The sequence below is a fragment of the Paramormyrops kingsleyae genome, chromosome 12, assembly GCF_048594095.1.
Source record: "Paramormyrops kingsleyae isolate MSU_618 chromosome 12, PKINGS_0.4, whole genome shotgun sequence".
Lineage (NCBI taxonomy): Eukaryota > Metazoa > Chordata > Actinopteri > Osteoglossiformes > Mormyridae > Paramormyrops > Paramormyrops kingsleyae.
This window is the reverse complement of record NC_132808.1, coordinates 12482516-12504566: the sequence shown is the minus strand read 5'-3', so window position 1 is coordinate 12504566 and position 22051 is coordinate 12482516. Positions and strand designations below refer to the sequence as shown.

The window sequence follows — 22051 nt, the reverse complement described above, 5'->3', positions numbered from 1 at the left end:
CCCGGAGGGAGGAGGAGACGGGTAGGGGGTCAGAGCGAGGGTACGACCTGCCGGGAGACACCGGCTAGGAGGGAGAAGGAGACGGGTAGGGGGTCAGAGCGAGGGTACGACCTGCCTGGAGATACCGACCCGGAGGGAGGAGGAGACGGGTAGGGGGTCAGAGCGAGGGTACGACCTGCCGGGAGACACCGGCCAGGAGGGAGGAGGAGACGGGTAGGGGGGCAGGGCGAGGGTACGACCTGCCGGGAGACACCGGCCAGGAGGGAGGAGGAGACGGGTAGGGGGGCAGGGCGAGGGTACGACCTGCCGGGAGACACCGGCCAGGAGGGAGGAGGAGACGGGTAGGGGGGCAGGGCGAGGGTACGACCTGCCGGGAGACACCGGCCCGGAGGGAGGAGGAGACGGGTAGGGGGGCAGGGCGAGGGTACGACCTGCCGGGAGACACCGGCCCGGAGGGAGGAGGAGACGGGTAGGGGGGCAGGGCGAGGGTACGACCTGCCGGGAGACACCGGCCCGGAGGGAGGAGGAGACGGGTAGGGGGGCAGGGCGAGGGTACGACCTGCCGGGAGACACCGGCCCGGAGGGAGGAGGAGACGGGTAGGGGGGCAGGGCGAGGGTACGACCTGCCGGGAGACACCGGCCCGGAGGGAGGAGGAGACGGGTAGGGGGGCAGGGCGAGGGTACGACCTGCCGGGAGACACCGGCCCGGAGGGAGGAGGAGACGGGTAGGGGGGCAGGGCGAGGGTACGACCTGCCGGGAGACACCGGCCCGGAGGGAGGAGGAGACGGGTAGGGGGTCAGGGCGAGGGTACGACCTGCCGGGAGACACCGGCCAGGAGGGAGGAGGAGACGGGTAGGGGGGCAGGGCGAGGGTACGACCTGCCGGGAGACACCGGCCCGGAGGGAGGACGAGACGGGTAGGGGGGCAGGGCGAGGGTACGAAGGCTGTCTGGCGCGTCCTGCGGCTTTGTTAGCAGTGATGGTAAATGTGAATAATTCAAGGCAAAGTGTGTCTCAGAGGCAGAGTAAAAAAGGGTTCTAATCTGTTTAAAGAACATTGCTGAAATCCTGCCGGTGAGAGACCGGGAGGAGAGTTACCGGTGACTGGAACTCGCTTGTGTTTACAAACAGCCCCCACATCCCCTCCACTCCACCCCAGGGCAGGGTGCACACTCACCATCTCTCCAAAATCGGACGACTCAAAATCAGATAGAATCGTATCGATGTCAACCTTGGGAGAAATTACCAAGAAATAACATGTCAGTAAGACCGTGTCTCAGTTAAACATGACAGAGAATAAATGGGGCAATTAGCAAGTTTTAAATATTTCAGCCTGATCAGCCTAACTTTTATGGACCCACACATCAAATCTTACTTTTCCTCATAACCATAGCAACAGTGCTAGACAGGACACACATCCATACCAATCAGTACATTAGGGGTCTATTAAGGAGCCATTAACAATGAGAAGCTACCCTGAGCAGAATTTCTCAGTGGAAATGTGTGTAATCAGGAAATGTGTGGTTTAAGTTTCTGGCACATTGGGATCAACAGAAATGTACAGTACAGCTAATGGGGGCCGACCGCCATAGGGAACAAACCACAAAACGGGTCTATTTGGTTTTATTAGGAGCAGTTTAACCAGCAGGGGGCAGCAGCATCACAAAACGATTCGTCTGGTCTTCATTCTCCTTCCTGGCAATTTTTGTTTTTGTTTCGTGTGGGAAATTAAACCAAAACTATGAAGATGTTGTGCAAATACCAGAAACAGAAAGGCTGCCAATGCGATTTGGACGCCGCCGTTTGTGAATCTCACCTTGACCTCAGGGGGCAGTGTGAGCCAGCGTACGGCCGGCAGCCCATCCAAGAAGAGGGCGCCCGCCGCATCCGGAGTTGGGGCCCCGGGGCTATCGATCAGCCGCTGGAAGAAGAGGGAGAAGAAGCAGTCCAGCCGAGGGCAGTGCTCCTCCTCGGAGAAGGCCCTGTGGACAGAGAGGAAGTTACAGTCAGGGGTGCAGGTCACATGACTGATTAAAACACCCAGAGAGGGTGCCAGCATCAGGGGTCAGGGGTCAGAACTGACCCGGCGACGCCCTGCAGGCAGATTCCAGGCCGAAAACCACACCGATCCCACAATCGTCAGTGGAAAAATGACCATTTTCAGCATCTTCCGTTCCAAGTTTCAGTCAACACTCAGCAGACACATACAATAGCCAGCTTCACAAGAGAGTCCTCATGTTTAACATTAGCAGGGATTTACAGGAAAACGAAAAATGGATACAGGTGACACGTCTTGTAAGATATGCACCAAAGTGTAGAAATGTTACACACAGAGAAAATGGTAATGAATACGAGATCAGGCAGTCTGTAAAGACAGCAGTAGATCAGAGGGATACTGGAGAGGCCAAAGGGTGAAATCTTTCAGGGGAAATTAATGCAAGCTCTGTTCAAGGTAACAAGTCTCCTCTGTCATTATGTAGTGATGAGTAACATTAAAACACCACCGTTTATATGTAGGGCTACCCTTTAATGCTGCCATGTAAAACCGGGCAAAATTGACAGGAAATTTCATTGGATTGCCCTGGATCTGAAGCGCTCTGGTTAAGTTTCACACAGTCAGTGGAATAGACTTGCCTGTCTAATGAGCCGTACATCACCCTGAGGGTCCGCACCAAGTTGGCGATGACGGTCTTCAGGTGCAGGAGGGGGACCCTGGGACACAGGGACACAGGGGGGATGAGCTGCCGGTACACGGGGACGGCCTTTTCGGGACGAGAAGCAAGCAGATGGCAGGACGAGGCCTCCGCTATGGCCTCCCCCTAACGGAACATTTAGAGACAGGCCGGGGGGGGGGGGGGGGGGTGACGTCCTGCTGTAAAGGACCGGGAGCTAGACGGGGACACGGTGAAGCTCAGAACACTGCGCCACTCATGAGGGCTCCGCCCACCTGTCTGCGGGCAGGCCGACGACCAGCAGCCTCTCCCCTTCCTTCCAGTAGCCCACGTGCACCAGATGCTGACTGAGCAACAGAGATGAGCTGTGGGGGAGAGGGGGGGAAATCAGGCATCATAGGCCTCCTGATTGGACCAAACAGGCGGAAGACGTTCCACAGTAATGGGGAGTCAAACGTCGCACATTATACAAGATAAGATATAACTTAACCCATGACATCTTACACAAACGTATACAACACAGGTCAGCGCCAGGGCTGGGTGATACAAGATAAAAAATCTGATGTATTTGATACATTTTTACATACAAAATGGCTTTATAATGTATCGAAATAATATTCTGGAAAATTTTCACAGGTTCAGAACAGACCATAGTACTGAGTCAGCTCTTCTTAGAGTGTCCAATGACCTTTTACTGTCTGTCAACTCAGGTAGCCTTGCTGTTCTTATTCTGTTGGATCCATGCACTGCTTTTGATACAGTTGATCATGCTGTTCTCCAGCTTGGTATCCAGGGAACTGCATTAGAGTGGTTTAGGTCCTTCTAATTGACAGATCTTTCTCAGTTAAGATTGGAAACTTCTCCTCCTCTGTGGAACCTGTCATCTCTGGAGTACCGCAAGGTTCTATTTTAGGCCCAATCGTATTTTGTATTTAAATGCTTCCTTTAGATCAGGGCTATTCAATTCAGGCCCTCGATTCCAAATCCAGGCCTTGTTTTCAGTTCTCCGAGGTAGTTAGTGTAATAATTACTGATTCTGATTGGTCAGAGGCTACACACCTGGCTCACAGGTGAAGGAAGGCTAGAAAATCAGCAGGGCTCGGCCCTTGAGGACCGTGAGTTGAATAGCCCTGCTTTAGATCAATCTTTTCCAAACCATAACATCTCATCACTGCTACGCTGACGATACTCAGTTTTACCTCCTACTGAGATCAAATGATGACGGTTCCTTGGTGTCTCTGGTTAAGTGCTTTACAGACATTAAAGACTGATGGCAAAAAACTCTCTTCAGTTAAATGAGAGTAAGACTGAAGTGAGGTTAGGAGGGCCAAACAGTATAACAGCCAACTTTAGGAAGGAGATAGTTCCTCTATCCATAAACAAGTACAGATATGTGAAAAATCTTGGTGTCATTTTTGATTCTGACCTAAAATTTGATAAAAAGACAAACCCAGTAGTGCGAGCTAGCTTCACATAAGGCACATAAGAAAATGTAAATATTTTCTCTCTTGTAAGGATTTGGAAATTGTCATTCATGCTTTCATCTCTTCAGGAATTGGTTATTGCAATGCCCTTTACTCTGTTATCAGTCAGTCATCTCTCTTCCGCCTGCAGCTCATTCAGAGCGCAGCCACAAGATTCCTAACTTGCTGTGCCAGAAAAACTAACGTGGTGTACACATGCTTAAAGATGCCACCCATGAGTAGAAATGGGAAGTACACATCAGGCAGGTGGTAAAAGTCAGGGGGTGACCACCCCCTCCCCCACCACAATTTTTCTAAAAATTAAGTTTTTATCTATGTTATGTTATATTGTTACGTTCAGCAGAGACACTTTTTATGTTTTCCATTTGGGAAACATTGATGTGAATAATTAAAACCTGTCCTGACTTTTAAAAAGTATTTTAGAGAAATTTTATTCATTTTGAAACAGTGCCCTAAAATTTGGAGATACTGATTTTCAGCCCGAGTCAGCGCTGGCTATTTAGGATATAGCCTGTAGCCCTGCACATAGGCACCCCAGCACCCCCCCAGCTCCCCCAGCTCCATACCTCACGATCCGTCCCCCGGTGACGCTCCCCAGCATGTCGCAGAGGGTCAGGAACACCCCCCTCACCCCTTTGAGTTGTGTGGATGCCTGAGTCGTGGGGAATTGGTACAGAATTTCCTGCTGTGGGTGGGGGGAAGGGTGAGGGGGGCAGAGAGACGGCAGATTGATTTTTATCCAACCGACATGTCTAATATCGCAGCTGTGACAGTCAGAATGATTGACAGTCAGGGGGGGGTGTTGGCCCGAGTTCAGACATGACCTCCTCTGTTCACCTCTAACTGATATTCGATAATATAAACTGTGCTGCTTCTCTGTCTGCACCCGGACCTGGAAGTCTGACCCCATGCCTTTGGCTAGATACCCCCCCTTTTACTGAAGCAGCCAAGTTGGCTGACTGTTAAACTCCAGCAAGTCTCCACCACACAGACAGAGACCCAAAATCAGACAGACATGGACAGAGAGACACCCACACACACGCAAGCACACACACACACACACAGATATAGAGAGAGAGACGCACACACACACAGATATAGAGAGAGAGACGCACACACACACAGATAGAGAGAGAGACACGCACACACACACAGATAGAGAGAGAGACACGCACACACACACACAGATAGAGAGAGAGACACGCACACACACACAGATAGAGAGAGAGACACGCACACACACACAGATAGAGAGACACGCACACACACACAGATAGAGAGAGACAGACACACACACACACACACACAGAGACAGACACACACACACACAGAGACAGACACACACACACACACACACAGATAGAGAGAGACAGACACACACACACACACACAGATAGAGAGAGACAGACGCACGCACACACACACACAGATAGAGAGAGACAGAGACACACACACACACAGATAGAGAGAGACAGAGACACACACACACACAGAGAGAGAGACAGAGACACACACACACAGATAGAGAGAGAGACAGACACACACACACAGATAGAGAGAGAGACAGACACACACACACAGATAGAGAGAGAGACACACACACACAGATAGAGAGAGAGACACACACACAGATAGAGAGAGACACACACACAGATAGAGAGAGACACACACACAGATAGAGAGAGACACACACACACAGATAGAGAGAGAGACACACACACACAGATAGAGAGAGAGAGAGAGACACACACACACACAGATAGAGAGAGAGACACACACACACACAGATAGAGAGAGAGACACGCACACACACACAGATAGAGAGAGAGACACGCACACACACACAGATAGAGAGAGAGACACGCACACACACACAGATAGAGAGACACACACACACAGAGATAGAGAGAGAGACACACACACACACACACAGAGAGACACACACAGACACACACACACACACACACACACAGATAGAGAGAGAGAGACACACACACACACACACACACAGATAGAGAGAGAGAGACACACACACACACACACACAGATAGAGAGAGAGAGACACACACACACACACACAGATAGAGAGAGAGAGACACACACACACACACACACACACAGATAGAGAGAGACACACACACACACACACACACACAGAGAGACACACACACACACACAGATAGAGAGAGAGACACACACACACACACACACACACAGATAGAGAGAGAGACACACACACACACACACACACACAGATAGAGAGAGAGACACACACACACACACACAGATAGAGAGAGACACACACACACAGATAGAGAGAGACACACACACACAGATAGAGAGAGAGACACACACACACACACAGATAAAGAGAGACACACACACACACACACAGAGACACACACACATTTCAGAGTCAGAGTCACTGAGCTGAAGCTGAATGGCATCAGGAGGCTGAGATCTGAAAGGAAGTGGTTTGTTGAGAGAGCCGGACCCCTCTGGGCTGTGGCTTCCCCCGCCTCACCCCTCCCCGGCCCGCGGGCTCTGGCTTCAGAACCGGGAAAAGGCCAAAGGTTCAGAAAACAGCAGAAAGCCAACACAGAGCAGCGGGGCGCATGAAGCTCCTTCCCGAACGCGAGAAGGTCCAGCGTGACAGACACCTACACAGGCCTGCAAACTGAAAGGTCTCCCATCACTGACTCCCATCATATCCACTCACAGGCTAAAGAAAATCCATCATGAAACTCAGCAGAATTCCAGGTATTTTCCCCTTTCACTTAACTTCTTAAACTGCTGTTACATAAACCCTACCGAATAAAATTTGGCTGGATTGCAAGTATCCCACCCAAAATCGGACTCCGGTGCCAAGCAGTCCGTCTCAGCAACAATCCCACAGGTTCTGTGACTGTACCATCACTGAGACACCCTACAACAATCACATCCACTCCCACAGTCAGAGAACACACAATAAAACCTGCTGCAGTCAAACCCAAAGGACCTGAATCACCACCGAGAATACGGCCACCAAAATAATCCCAAATTCATCTCATAATTACTAAATTGCACTATAAATCCTGGCCAGACAGGCTTTCAGGTGTGCTGCTTAGGATAATCTACCTTCAGGGATCTCGCTAAAACGTTTATAGGAGCCACATTTCAGCAGGACATGTACCTCACTAATGGACCAACTTCATTCTATTATTTACTACATGATTTTACATGAAACAAAATACCACTGCAGGAAATACCAGCGAAACGTGGAAGGTGCATGTTAAACGGCGTCGCAGGGAGCCTGGGCGCAATCGAAAGACCCCCTCTTAGTTTGTCCCGTGAAGTTAAAACGCAGCAGCTCTCTTTCATGTATTCCAAGAGACCCATCTGATAACCTTGAGCCAAAGTGACTAACAGCTTACAGCTTCTCCCATCCGTACAGCTGGACATATTTAACACAGCAATTCAGGTTCAGTCCAACAGCTGATTCCCTCTCGGGACTTGAGACAGACAAATGAACATATCCAAAGGATCATTTATCACAGGGGACAGGCCGCCGTCCCGTGGGAGCGGGGTGTAGTGGGAACGCACCTCGTCTTTGGCCGACTCCGAGTCCAGCTTGAGGCTGAGGTACATGACGATGTGAGGTATGTGGCTGATGGACATCTGCAGCTCCACTAGATCCTCACCCCACAGAAGCTTCACCAGCTGGCTGACAGGCGGCGAGGGCCGGCCACTGGGGGGCTCTGGCTCCAGGCCCTCCCCCGGAGAGGCAGTCTCCAGCGTCAGCTTCACCTGGACGAGGGAAGTAGGCGCTCATCGTGAACCATCGTCGGCACCACATAACTATCATGGATGTTCTAACCCTAGACTGCATTCTCAGTCACCTCATAGCAGCAAAACCAAGAGTTTACAACCTATAATGAGCTCAAATTGCTGAACGATTCAATTTGTCGTCCAAATGTCTGGTTTACTGACATTGTAGGCTGTTCAGCACTTTGAACCGAGAGAAACCAGCTGGCAATCTGGATATCTGTAACTGTGGGACAGGGAAGGCTCACAAACCAATCTAACCATAAGACCAGGGCTACTGAATTTAGGCTGTTCCATGGACTTGACACATAGGAGTCAAAATGCTCTTTGGACACCAGTGGGACCAAGTTATTGGTCAAGGGTCTGACTGAGTCAAGAGGCCAACCAATGACAGTTGTTCTCCAGGACAGTTGATGCCCACAGAGTTGGCCTATGGCATCATAAGCTCCAATGACAGCTGGTTATAAAAATGATGGACGGGTCAGTCAGCCTGTTATGCGGTTTCCTCATCATGTTTCTGATACCGATTGGCTGCACCCTATTATAAATAATAGTGAGTATGCTCTCCCTGGCATGAAACTAGGGCACCGTCCTAGAGGAATGTAGATTACATCAGAGAGTAACTGGGGTGCCCAGGGACCAAAGGGAGGTTATGTGAGGTTATATGGAGCCTGGACCAGACGGATGACAACACCACAGCCAATCCACATGCTCCTGCATGTACAGGCATGGACAAGACGCACACACACAAACTCAAACACAGTGACCCGAACCATTAGTGCAAACACACACATGGACAAATTCACTCGCACTTAAGCTGCAGTGAAGCCTGTCAACACATGTTAGACATCAGAGCTACTCGTCGACAACTGGTGAGATAAACCAGCGACAGAAACCAGCTGGGATTATGAAAAGTTGTAGAGCTCACGACCACCAATCAGCCGAAGAGGCAACACTCACATGATTCTCTCTCCACCAATAGCAGCTTCGCGGGGCACAGAGGGAGCACTGCAGGGCTGCATCAAACTCGGATGGTTTACGATTCTATATAATAAACATTCCGGTCTTCTAATATTTCCAAGATCATGTTAAGGAACAATCAAAGGGGAAAAACAGATGCAGGCCTTACAGACGGCCATGTTTTATACAGGAGTGCAGATGACAAATAGGCATGATCCAGCTGTTTAAGACGTACAGTCACAGGCATCGAGGAGCGAGTTAAACAGCAGACCCTTGTGCTCCATACATAACAGGCTTCCGCTCTCAAACCCTCAAAGCTTTGCTTCTGGAACCTTCCGTCCACCATTCTGATGACACTGACCCTATTCTTAGTAAGTCAATATTCATTTGCGCCCATTAGCAGATCATTTTAGGGCAGATATGTGTTAAATCACATGTGACGTGACCATTCTCACACCTGGTATTTTACTGCCATCTCCCCATTACTTTGTACTGGTGTCCAACGCTGGTCTGCATCTCTATTCACTCACCATAGGGTCTAAGCGCCAGAATTAAGAGGGTGTCAAACGGGATCCCCAAGCCAGAGAATCTGCGCCATTGGCCCACACCAGGTCTACAGCGGTACCCCAGTGTAAATCGGAACACCCTCTCTCACCACTGCAGTGACACACTGTTCATTAACACTCCTGCCAGGCCTTGTCGAATCCCGGGGAAGCGCAGAGAAAACCCCGAGTCACGCAAGGCTGGGGAGCGACTTAGGCGACTGAGTCTGGGCAGGCGGCCATCTTGGCTCCAGAAGCAAAGTCAGATCGCTATTAAACGGGGCTTAACACCAATGAAGATTTCGACTGCCACTCCAGCACACGGAGATCCTCGGTCACACGATTAAAGCCCAGGGCCCTGGAAATGACTGTCTGCTGTAGAGCAGACGGAAACCAGGACAGCAAACTGGACATGGGGGGGGAATGCCATGGGGCAGATTAACGGAGACTGGGCAATGGAGTCAGCAGTTCCATCTAGGAGCTTAGAGTGCCATTTCTTCTTAAAATTGCAGCCAAAGTTTGAGGGGAGACCCTGCAGACTGAGGTGCATAAAGTCCAGGACCACCATCCATCTCTGCAAAAAAATTAATAAAAAAGGATGAAGTTGATTCAGAGAAGCAATTCCTTCCTGGCATGAGACGGTAAGAATCTGTGTAATTATACTGTTAAAATACTGTAACTCACAGAGGGGCACTCCTGAGCTCCAGACGCCGCCGCCACGTTACCGAGGAGAGGCTGATACCAGTAAGACCGCGCTACTGGAAATGGGAAACCTGCCCATCGCTGCCAGAACAGCATGGTCTGTTTTTCTCTGAGCGTGTGTGTGTGTACGGTCCTCCCCAGGCCAGGAGGCCCTGGGGCCCCCAGGACAGCAGTCCCTCTCTCACACATTAGATGGCGCCGGTGGACCTGCTATGAATGAACGACAAACCCCTTCTAAAGCTAATTTCCTCTCTGATCACACCATCCAATCAGGCGCCCCGCTGGAGCCACAGCCCAGCAGCCCCCCCCCCCCCCGAGGTCATCACTCTGCGGTCCGGCATTGCCGCAATCTGCCCCCCCCCCAGCCAAATTCCGGGTGCAACTGTGTCATTTTCAAATTCCTCTGCTCGCACAGAAAAAGGCAAACCCAACTGCTGAAAGCAAAGAAATCGGAAATGCGTGACATTTCCCGGCCGATGGCTCTTGGCCGCGGCCCGGCAGGTTGTCTCCGTGTCTGGCTGATGGATGAAGCGCCCGAGTCAGATGGATGAGTAAAGCTTTTCTCCAGACGAGCGCCTCACTCATTCTTCCACTGGGCTCCCTCATTAAGCCAATGGACAGAGTAAACATCTTCAGCCCCTGCGGGTGCCCAAAGGGGTCCTGGGGAGCCGTCAGCCGCCTGGGTGACCCCTAGCATCCTGTGTAGCGTCACCCACAGTGCTCCTGATCTCTGTCCTTATTCTTAAGCAATTTAGAGGGCTGGAGCACTTTAACAGAGATGATGTGGGTGTCGTGTACTTTGAGGGTCTTGCAACATAAAATCTCAGCTACTATGAATAATCAATGAGAAGTTAACGCAAGGCAGGTTTTGCATTTCAAATTTATGCAGTTGTTTTGATACTGTCCCTCATTTGGTTTTGAACTTAGCACGACAGTTCTGCACCGAGTTACAGACTGACTTCAGAAAATCTTTCACAAAGGTTTGATACAAATCCCTCCCATTCACATGTTCGAGTGCATCTACAGCCACCGCCCCCCCCCCCCAAAACCAGCTGCCATCTCCAGAGTGACATCCTCAACTGCACTGCCAATCCATACTCACTGCCACCATCGCCACAAAAGAATAGAGTAATGCTTTTATAGCAGCATACTGAACGTGTAGGTCATGTGATAAAGTCCCCTGTCCCACAAAATCAACAGTACACTAGGATGCAAGCCGTTCTCAAGCCCTCAGAAACAAACCAGTTTATAGTATGAATTTATTAGCCCTTAAGCCAATCAGAACATTCATCACTTATTCTGTTCCAGTTCTCAGAATCATCAGTTGCGTTATCATCTTGTAATTTATAAAGAAAAAACTGATACCAGCTCTTTCTAATCAGCCGATTTAAAATCTGTGTTCCCATTTGTTTCGATCCTGAAATAATATTAGCTAGAATAACGAGGCGTAATGCTCCAGTAGACTAAGAAACAAGATTGGATCGCTCCCCCCCTTGGAAATTGTGAACAATGATGCCCAGCGAAAGTTCCGATTGGGGCAGTGCGGCCAAAAGCATGCCTGCGGGCACGACTGACGGCCAGTGGGCCCTTTGGTGAAGCTGCCTTTGGTTACACGGCTTCTCCAGGGTCACACTTTGTGGCTCCAAAGACGACCAAAGTCGACCAAACAAAAAGAAACAATGTTCCAGCAGAAACATGTAAATGCATCTCAGATGCCAGCGCTGGGTGTGACAGGCACTGAAATCACGCCCAAATTAAACGCGGCTGTGTCCTCAGCGTTAGCCCATATTTCAAATGACCTTACGGGCAACATGAACGACATTCATGTGCACTCCACACTGCAACGCTGGCAGGGACGGATTACGGAGCGGGCCAGCGGGGCCGCTGCCCAGGGGCCCTTGGGGTGCAGGGGGCCCGTGGGGCCCCTAGGCCAAAACAATTTGCAACGCTTATCAACAATGTATTTTCGTTTGTCTATTTTAGAGGGCCTACATTCTTTGATCCTCTGCCTACAAGGGCCCCTGACCCTATAGGGCCTCTGATGGAAACATGGAGGGAGGGCGTTTGGCTGCCAAGGGCCCTTGAATTGTGGTGGTTGTTGGTGGTGGGGGGGTCGTCGGTGCTTTCAGGGGGCCCCCGGCCCTGCTATAGGAACTTACTTACTGTAAGTTGATACTTACTTACTTACTGAACTTACTTACTTACTTGTTGATACTTACTGTATCAACTTAAGCCACCTTCTTTTCACTTTTTCCGAGGTAAAAAGCGGCAAAAGATAGTTTTGTCAACATCATTCTGCACGGTACGCCGCACTAGTTTGGACCCACAAGTGGCATGATGACGTAGCAACTAGCCATCCCAGACAATGCTGGCGTTTTTGTTTTTTTGTTTTTTTTTTAGGGGGGGCTCGCGAACGTTTTGCCCAGGGGCCCACACAACCCATAATCCGTCCCTGAACGCTGGGGCTAATAAGCGAACCGCACACAGAACACTTCAGACTGCAATGCAGAAACTAATAAACTAACTGCATACAGTGAGGCTAATAAGTTAATCGCACACAGGGCGCTCCACACAGCAACACTGTGGTTAATAATCAAACCGCACACAGAGCGCTGAAGCTAATAAGCGAACCGCACACAGAGCGCGGAGGCTAATAAACTAACCGCACACAGAGCGCTCCACACTGCAATGCTGAGGCTAATAATCAAACCGCACACAGAGCGCTGAGGTTAATAAGCGAACCGCACACAGAGCGCTGAGGCTAATAAGCGAACCGCACACAGAGCGCTGAGGCTAATAAACTAACCGCACACAGAACGCTCCACACTGCAATGCTGAGGCTAATAATCAAACCGCACACAGAGCGCTGAGGTTAATAAGCGAACCGCACACAGAGCGCTGAGGCTAATAAGCGAACCGCACACAGAGCGCTGAGGCTAATAAGCGAACCGCACACAGAGCGCTGAGGCTAATAAGTGACACACTGCAACGCTGAGCCTAATAAACTAACCGCAGACAGGGCGCTCCACACTGCAGTGCTGAGGCTAATAAGCGAACTGCACACAGAGCGCTGAGGCTAATAAGCGAACCGCACACAGAGCGCTGAGGCTAATAAACTAACCGCACACAGAGCGCTCCACACTGCAACGCTGAGGCTAATAAGCGAACCAAACACAGAGCGCTGAAGCTGATAAGCGAACCGCTAGGGGTGTTCGGTTCCGGTTTTTTTGGAGTCGACTCCGACTCTCGACTCCTAATTTTGGAGTCGGTGGAATCGACTCCTCGACTCCATTTACTTTGAATTAAAATAGGGTCAGGATTCAGAAGGTGCGTCTCAATATGCTTCCTCGTTTCCTCACTTCTCGCTCGTATGTCCTACGACCCTGAAACCGATCGAGCTCCGCTCTCATGTAGGACATCTAAATTCTTTAATTCCACCGGGAGGAGGGCGAGGAACGAGGAGGCTTCCTGAGGAGTCAAGAGCGAGGATACAAATGTTTCCTATACTAAAATGTTTAATCAACTAAACCTTATAAATCCCCCTCCTTTTCACATCGCAGCTTCTTCAAATCATATTTAAGTGTGCAATATGTTAGTATTAATCATTAAACTTGTAAAAGCAGACTTGTTTTAGACAGTGTATTTATCTATTTATTTTGTATATTATTTTATATAATTTTAATGTAGTGAAGCTATGAACTTTATCTTAAGCATGTTTCGTTATAATGAACTGTTGCTGTGTTGAACTTGAAAAAAACACTCGACTCGGGGAGTCGATTCCTGACCTGGAGTCGATTCCGACACTAGGGCTAGTGAGAGTCGAGGAATCGACTCTTTTGGAGTCGACTCCCCATCTCTACGAACCGCACACAGAACGCTTAGGCTAATAAGCGAAACGCACACAGAGCGCTGAGGTTAATAAGCGAACCGCACACAGAGCACTGAGGCTAATAAGTGACACACTGCAATGCTGAGGCTAATAAGCGAACCGCACACAGAGCGCTCCACACTGCAACGCTGAGGCTAATAAGCGAACCGCACACAGAGCGCTGAGGCTAATAAGCGAACTGCACAGGGCGCTGAGGCTAATAAGTGACACACTGCAATGCTGAGGCTAATAAGTGAACTGCACACAGAGCGCTGAGGCTAGTAAGCTAACCGCACACAAAACGCTGCAGCGCTAAGGCTAATAAACTAACCGCACACAAAGCGCTCCACACTGCAGCACTGAGGCTAATAAGCTAACTGCACACATAGCGCCCCACACTACAGTGCTATCACCTCACAGGCCAATGGCATCCCAGCACAAGCAGGAAACACAGGGGACAGCGGTGCATGGATGATGGGTAAACAGAGAGCTGAATGACTGACACACAAATGAATGGCGGGATGATAGATGGTAGATAAACAGACAGATGAATTGATCTGTTGATTAGCAGGTCAGTAAACATAAAGGAAAACAGGCAGGCAGACAGAGCTTCAAATGTGACACTCAGTCTGAAGATGGGGTGGATCCCTCAGCCTGTAGCGATAACATCAGCTAGTGTGGTCTCCTCAGCACCACGTAAATACCAGCCAGAGGGTTCCTGAGGTCCATAAGTGACTTCACATGCTAGAGAGATGGAGCTTCCTGACGAATAACCTCAGAGCATGTGGTCCCTGTGATACGCAGCCGACCAACCCTGGGATTCAAACCCACCCTGCTAATCTGATCTACAGTCAGGCCGCTGGCAGCAGGAAAGGAGGAGCGAGAGCTGATCCAGCTGTTACTCAGACCAGGCACAACAATTACACTCCGTCTCACGAGAAGCTAATGGCGTTTAAATGCGACTGCGAGATGAGTTTCTGGCTAAGGGCATGTTTCACTGATTTGCGGGACAAATGTTTGCGTCAATGTAAAAAACATGTAAAAAAGTTATGGAACTGATGCAGATAACATTTAAATGAGTTTACACACACACACACACACACACACACACTGGTACCTGAGTTGGACCCGGAATGCAGGAAAGGACCCGCTCGATGTTCTCTGATGTCACATCCACGTCGTCAATAGCAACCAGAACATCCCCTGTGGGTAAGAAGGGGCCGCGTAAGTCCTAGCGAGGCAGACATCTCACGGCCTATTGTGTTTCTGAGCTCTCATCCAAGCCAGTGCTCCAGTCCAATAGGGGGCTGTATCCAGCTGTAACACAGCTTGACTGAAATGGCATTCCACCAGTTCTCCACTAGGCGGTGAAATGAGCAATAAAACCTGTTTTAATGTAGTAATTATTATCTCAGACTTATATTATGTGAAGTATATTGACTACTGAGCAGGTGATAAATAACGGGTGTTTTTCTGACCCAGCAATAAGCAGACTATAAAAGGAGGTTCTATGCTAAAAGACACAGCTCAGCACACATTATCTGTGAGCGGGACAGAGGCAGCCTGTACCCTGTAACTGTGACTGGAACGCACACCTCCGCCGATCGCAAGGATCTTGCGTCTGCCGTTTCAGACACTTAACCGGGGTAATTGTTTTAGCATGGAGCCGTGTTACTTGAAAGCCATAGCTAAGCACTAACTTATGTGGATGCTTTTGGGGCCCGTGCCTGCTGGGCACCTTGAAGTGTGAATGTTGGGCAGAGACTCCGACTGCAACCGGAGGTTCTAGACATGTTCTGGACAACATTACTAATGTGGAGAAAATCTAAATCACAAATCTTAGCCACCAGGATGGATAATAAATTAAGAATTAAAAAAAAACTCTGATTTTAGCAAATTAAGGTCAATGAGGAACACATATAATGGCACTAATGGCAAGAGGCTAGTTATCGTGCATTCCATTTGCCCTCGGAACCTCGGATTTCTCGGAGATCCGAGAAATATCTCGGACAGCACAGAGGATCCCGAGTTCAGAATCCAAGATGGCTGTGCCCTTTATCAACAGAAGGGAAAGTTGTAGTTTTATCCTGTTTAAGCACTACTTCTCATTTGTGGCTCATTAAATCGGTCGCACACACTATACCGTCCAACTTATCTGTGGACATGTTGCTACGGAGTTTTATATGTGAAGCACCGCACGTAATGTGTTATCAAGTGATATTGCTAACAATGGCTACCAATTAACCATCTAGAATTGGATTTAATGATTAGTCGGATTATTTGTAGGATTTACAGTAGTTCGGGCTAATTGTAAGTGAACGAAGATAAAGGCCATTTAAACTGAGCTACCTTAAATCCGACAAGTTGTCCGGCTATGCAAAAAATCTTGCTTTTTCATCCATGGTATTGCTACTTCTGTGGCAAATGGAACGCATCCGACTCAGTTTTCCCGAGGCAAATGGAATGCATGATTAGTAGGTAACCAGTGTCTGCTGCTATCAGCGGCTGATTGGCTGCTGAAGAAATGGGAGCTGGCACTCACCAATCAGAACCTGCCCGCCCCTAATGGCAGGGCTGTTGGGTAGGAGGCCGTGGACGGTGAGCCGCTCCTCCCTACGGCCCTGCGCCTCACCCCGCCCCCAGGAGGGCCGGTGCACCACCCCCAGTAGTGCCTGCAGCAGCCCGCCCCTCTCCGGAGAGGGTGAGCGCCACCCCAGCCGCTTGGGATTCAGATAGACGAAGACCTCCTTCAGCTGCTGCTGCTGCACCACGAGCCCGGCCCGCTGGCCCGCCTGGTTCTTCAGAATGGAGGCGGGCCGCAGGGCCTGGGGCGTGTCCATGCGGCGCTGGGAGGGCCGCTTCTTCCTCAGGATCTTCACCAGCTTCTTCAGTCTGGGCTCCCTTTTATACCGCTCCTTGTTCTTGCTCCCGTCTGTGATGATTTCTGCCTCCTTGTCACTGAAGCGCACGTGATTGGTGCTCAGCCCCTGAGTGACGCTGGAGTGGACCATTGCGGCCTCTTCCTCTCCCTCACTCAGCTCAAGGTAGAACAGCTCCCCGTTCTTCTGGACATCATCCAACCACTCAGGCTCGAGGTCACTACCGCCACACAACATTTCAAATGAATCACTTTTGTTATGCCCTGTTGGGCTTTAAACACCAACCAAAGCTCCTTAAACCATTCCATTTGAATTGAAACATTAGCTAGTACCCTACTCCATCTTTGAATGATTTACTCATTGACAAGTGGACACCTCCTATGCACATGTCCTAAAGCCTGGATGAAAAGCAATCCAAACAAACAGACAGCATTCAAACTGAAGTACTATATTTAATTCAGAGGAACGGATCTGATTTCTTGTAATCTTCCTAAATAACCAAGAGAAAAAATAGTTTTATGGAAGCATTATATTTAAAGAGCTACTCAGAGGTGTAAATCTTTAGGAATTTAACTGCCTTGCAATTTGCTGGGCCCATAAAACAGTTGGATCTCATAAATCAGTTTCATTAAATTCCTCCATGGGGGATTGTTTTGTTGTCTGCCTCTACAATGAAGGACTTGACGAGATCAAAACAGACCAAAAGAGAGCAAGGAAGACTTAAAGGACTGAGAGGGAACTTTACGAGAAAGAGGAGAGTGCAGAGAAAACCCACACCGCTCCTGAAATAAAATGTTCTAACTTAGCAAAAAATAAAACCAAAAATATGGCCAAGCTTTTTTTTTTGTCTCCCTAAATTAGGCCGAACCACTTCTGTGGTCGACTCTTGGAAACCGCATCCATAAATTCTCTGAAGATGGCGAACGGCGTATAATTATTTACGAAGGTTAACTTTCCAAATTGGAAACAGAAATTTCCTCAAACCTTAAAAAAAAAAATATGAGGGAGCTGAAGGCAAAGTACAGTTTCAACGGCCAATTCTCTTTCTCCTCATGTCAGAATCACAGATTGTAGAGCGGACGAGTCTTCTGAAGGCAGAGAGACCCAGAAGCGAAGGCGACAACGATCTCCTGCCCACTCAAGATGCGACTCATTTGAAAGACGAGATGCTTGGATCAAAGAGCCAGCCTCACAGCTCGAAAATGAAGAACAGCCACTCGCCTAAGCGGAAAACACAACATTAAAAGACAATAATAACCCTAAATGGTATTTGTTTTGGTTGGCCGAAACACACATATTGTGACAAAGTGATCTTTTGTTTTTGTTTAATTTGGTATATGCATAGCAGAGTAGCAAAAGCCCAGGACTGCTCTCGGAACGCATTTACACACGCTTACATCACTGGCAGTTTAACCCCTTCAGGACCACCATGGCCCGAAGGGACATTAGCTCAGCTCACAGTGTAAAGGGTCTGTTTCACTCACTTTACCACTTGTAGTCAATGTAAAAGAACTAATTAGCATTTTAAGTTTTTAACAATATACTGTAGTGACCCTCGATAAGAGGCACTGCCCTACCAATGACAGGGTATGGTTCACTCGAGTCTCACCATGAGGTGCCCCTAGTGGAAACGACAAATTCGGTGTAAGTGGTGAGATGAACTTTACTTGAGGGGGCTTAAATAATGCAGGTTTATGCGATTACTTATGTATTAATTTACCACAGACTAAGTCTTAGTTACATACTGATCTCAGGTTAATTCATCATTAATGAATCATGATGCATGTTTTTTCTCAAGCAGTTAGTATATTTGTTACTATATCTGTTGATTCCGTAAACCTTTGTGAACTAATCATGGAACTATTGAAGGAACGAGTCATGAAAAACACAAGTGAAATACTGATTTCATGTTTTTTCATCATTAATGAATCATGATGCATCTTTTATCTCAAATACCTAATACTTTTGTTCATGACTATTGTTCATGACTATTAGTTATCACTAAGTATGTGTGCCCCGTCAAGTGAAGTGTTACCTGAGAAACTAGGTGTTCTGACCGCAGAGGTGGAAAAAAGTCTGACTCGAGGTTCCATATTTCCAGCCCATGGTTTGATAGCTGACCGATCAAACACAGGGATCTGCAGTGGGTGAGCAGCACAGTGATCCAACAACCCTTGACAGCTACTGATGGGGTCAGGGTCACTTCCTTCCATTTAGGAAACTGGGGTCTTAACACGAGTTCCCCCACCACCTGCGTCATTTGGTACCATGCAAAACACTGATCATATTTCATATCATCTATTTCTTTGCATCCATTACAGATAAAAGAAATCCTGTGGCTTCTATCATCACATTCAAATATTACACATCTCAAAAAATGAATTAAAGCAACTGCGGTCCAGACCACAAGAAAGGCTGGAGCCCAAATACAACAGGCAAATGTGAAATAGAGCTGAAAAACATCTCAAAGAAATTGTCTAATAAAAAGACGATTGTGAAAGTACTGGTTATTCATCAAAGCCTAGGCACTGAAAACACGTTCAATACGCATTTTACCAATCCCGATTAAAACTATATTTTCCAGTGAGAGCGACCCTACACCTTCGCGCTTCCTTATGGACAACTCACTGCACACTTCCAAAGTCCTTCCGCTGAATTTCTGCAACCACTGATTAACATACGGTGCCCGCGAAAGGATCAAACAGCCGACGCTTCACTTCTTAATGCATGCATTTTTTAATGATGCACTTTTCTTCCCGACTGCCTGCTGTGCCTTACTCGGAGCAGTCGGAGTTACTGTAACTGGACGCCGTGGACTCCGTGTCACTCTCCGTCTCCCGAAGCGCATCCCCGGCTTCCACATGATCGCGGGTAGAGGGAGACTCCGGGTCTCCGTTAAACTCCATGGAATCCATACTTCCTCCTACATCCGTAACACTAAAAACATATTTTTATTTTTCTACCCTTCTCTTTAAGACTGCACGTTAGCCCGTTTCGCCATATTGACCACATACGGGTTCTCCTCTTTTCCACGTGACTCAAATAGTCCCGGCTGATTGGACGCTCTGGACGTTGTCCTGACAACGGGGAAGCTTTCAGTTTGCGGGATGGTGCGTGAACATCAGACTCAACAGACGCACTTGTTAAAGCGCTTACACGATGATGTGTGACTACTAAACTAAATCTTTTCAAAGTACCGACGTACCTTGTTTGCCTGTGAAACAGAAGCCCATGAAAGCTTACGATGGTGACAATTATTATAAATTACTTATTACATGGATCACTTATATTTAGGGTTAGTGCCAAGTCACTCGTGGGTATTTAATATGTTTTTTCATAAGATGCCCCTAGGATCGACTGGCATCCCCGCCAAGATGAACTCAGCTTCGACTCTTGCGCTTCGTGCCACAGTGTCTATAATGGTTATCGAAAAAGAGCAGAAAGACATATTTTCATCGAATAAATCTAAATAGCGCTTAAATATGCTTGCATGCGTCATCAGTGTGATTTTACTAAGTTGATTGTCGTAAGTAATACTAAAATCAGTTTTACTATTCATGACGTTAAATCTGCAGATAGGTCTCTGAGTAGCGTCTCTCCCAGCAGCAATAATGCATTAGCACTAGGCTGTGTGATGGACTTATCTCCGTTTAAGAAATAAATACCCCCACCCCGGGCACACACCTCCCAAAAACACACATATAAACTAAATCTACAAATCCCCCGAGGTATTTGGGCTGTGATTAAAATTATACAGCTAGGACGGTATAATAAACTAGACTAATAGACTGTAAGACTTACAAACAGTTACTGGTTCGTGAAGAAAGCAGCACATGGTCGGGAAAGAATCACCATCTACTGACCTGTAGAGAAGAACGCTGCGAATTGAATCAAAGTCCTCTAAGTTGTTGGAGAAGGATGCAGAAGGTCCTCCATGAGTGCCAGCGTTAAACATTCTTCATGCACGTACCATGTTTTCATCTCTAGCACAGTTCATTCAGAGTGAAATCAATGCATGTCCTCGCCAAACCTCCGCAGGACTGCACGCCGTCTCATACCCATCCAGTGTGGTTCTGCGCAAACTGCTCGACATTCCTCCTCCTTGCCGTCATGCGGGTACATTATTTAACATCACTTTAAATGTTTAAACGCGTACATTTAGCCGATGCCCATCTTTTGCATGGCATCTTGCAGACTTTGCCTCCGCTTTTTTCGGTACTGATGACTGTGCTGTTTCTTTGAAGTCTAAGCCCCAGATCCTCATCCTCACGTCAGTCATAAACACAAAGCACCTCCTGCCCCGCAGCTGCTTTGAAGGGGAGGGGACGCGGTCCTGCTTCTTTTCTCCGGACCCAGAGTGCAGTGCTTTCGCTCGTAAGCCGATTGCAAAGAAGAAGAAGGGATTTGGTATGGCAGGTGGGGGGTGAGGCGCCTCTTCCAAACTTCCAAAGCACTGAATGGGGGAGGTCTGTATGCCCGGAGCTCTGGCTGTTGTGGGCAGACTTCACGAACGGCTGGGATGCCTCTGTGCACTTCAATGCGCCTTTTAAAGCAAGACCAGTGTTGTGGTTTATAGTGGAAACGTGGCCAAGTTTGCATTAAAAACCATTAAGTCAAGCCTGTTTTCTCGTTTTCGCAGGGGTTTGGATAGCAATTATAAGAAAGTAACTTAACCAGCTGGAATCGCTTTCTTGTTTTTAGTTATATGTGTTCATTGATTGACGATAGTTATTTACATTAAATTACATTTTACATAAATTTACATCAATCCATGTTCCTTCACGCTTATACGGTACATTTCGCGACGGGAAGCGATAACATTACTGTAGTCGAAATATAACAAATTCCACAGATATATTAACGGTAAAGTACCGTTAATATACCAGTACTAACCTTGTGTTTCGCATTTCCAGTACAATAAAATACGCTTTTAAAACATTGTCATATTATGCTCTCTTGTTTTTATTGGTGCACTAAATATTTAAAATACATCAATATACAAGAAAAGAACAATAAAATATACATAAAAATATAGGCAGTTCGTACGGTTCGGACATCTAACAACGGAGTCTGGATATAGTCAATAGTTGCATAAATCTCAATACTGTTACATTTGGGCTCATTGCAAATTATTTAGAAC

The 22051-nt window shown here is 48.1% G+C and overlaps 1 protein-coding gene and 1 long non-coding RNA gene across 3 annotated transcripts in view; one reads left to right on the top strand and one right to left on the bottom strand.

The window, feature by feature from the left end:
- Positions 1-21344, bottom strand: part of intu (inturned planar cell polarity protein) — a 29573-nt gene extending 8229 nt beyond the window's left edge. The window contains exons 1-9 of one of the 2 annotated variants that reach the window (XM_072718712.1): positions 20775-21344; positions 16575-17131; positions 15150-15235; positions 7739-7942; positions 4723-4841; positions 2948-3037; positions 2635-2712; positions 1817-1982; positions 1178-1231 (exon numbers count right to left, since the gene is read on the bottom strand). In XM_072718712.1, coding sequence (XP_072574813.1) covers positions 1178-1231; positions 1817-1982; positions 2635-2712; positions 2948-3037; positions 4723-4841; positions 7739-7942; positions 15150-15235; positions 16575-17131; positions 20775-20866 — 1446 coding nt within the window. In that variant the 5' untranslated portion in view covers positions 20867-21344. Of the gene's footprint in view, positions 1-1177; positions 1232-1816; positions 1983-2634; positions 2713-2947; positions 3038-4722; positions 4842-7738; positions 7943-15149; positions 15236-16574; positions 17132-19689; positions 19951-20774 lie in introns of those variants that run through there. The other variant, XM_072718711.1, reaches the window with a different exon arrangement.
- On the top strand, positions 16948-18175 carry LOC111850990 (uncharacterized). The gene is made up of 2 exons (XR_002839915.2): positions 16948-17076; positions 17971-18175. It is a non-coding gene; the product is annotated as an uncharacterized lncRNA (long non-coding RNA).
- Positions 21345-22051: the final 707 nt, after the last annotated feature.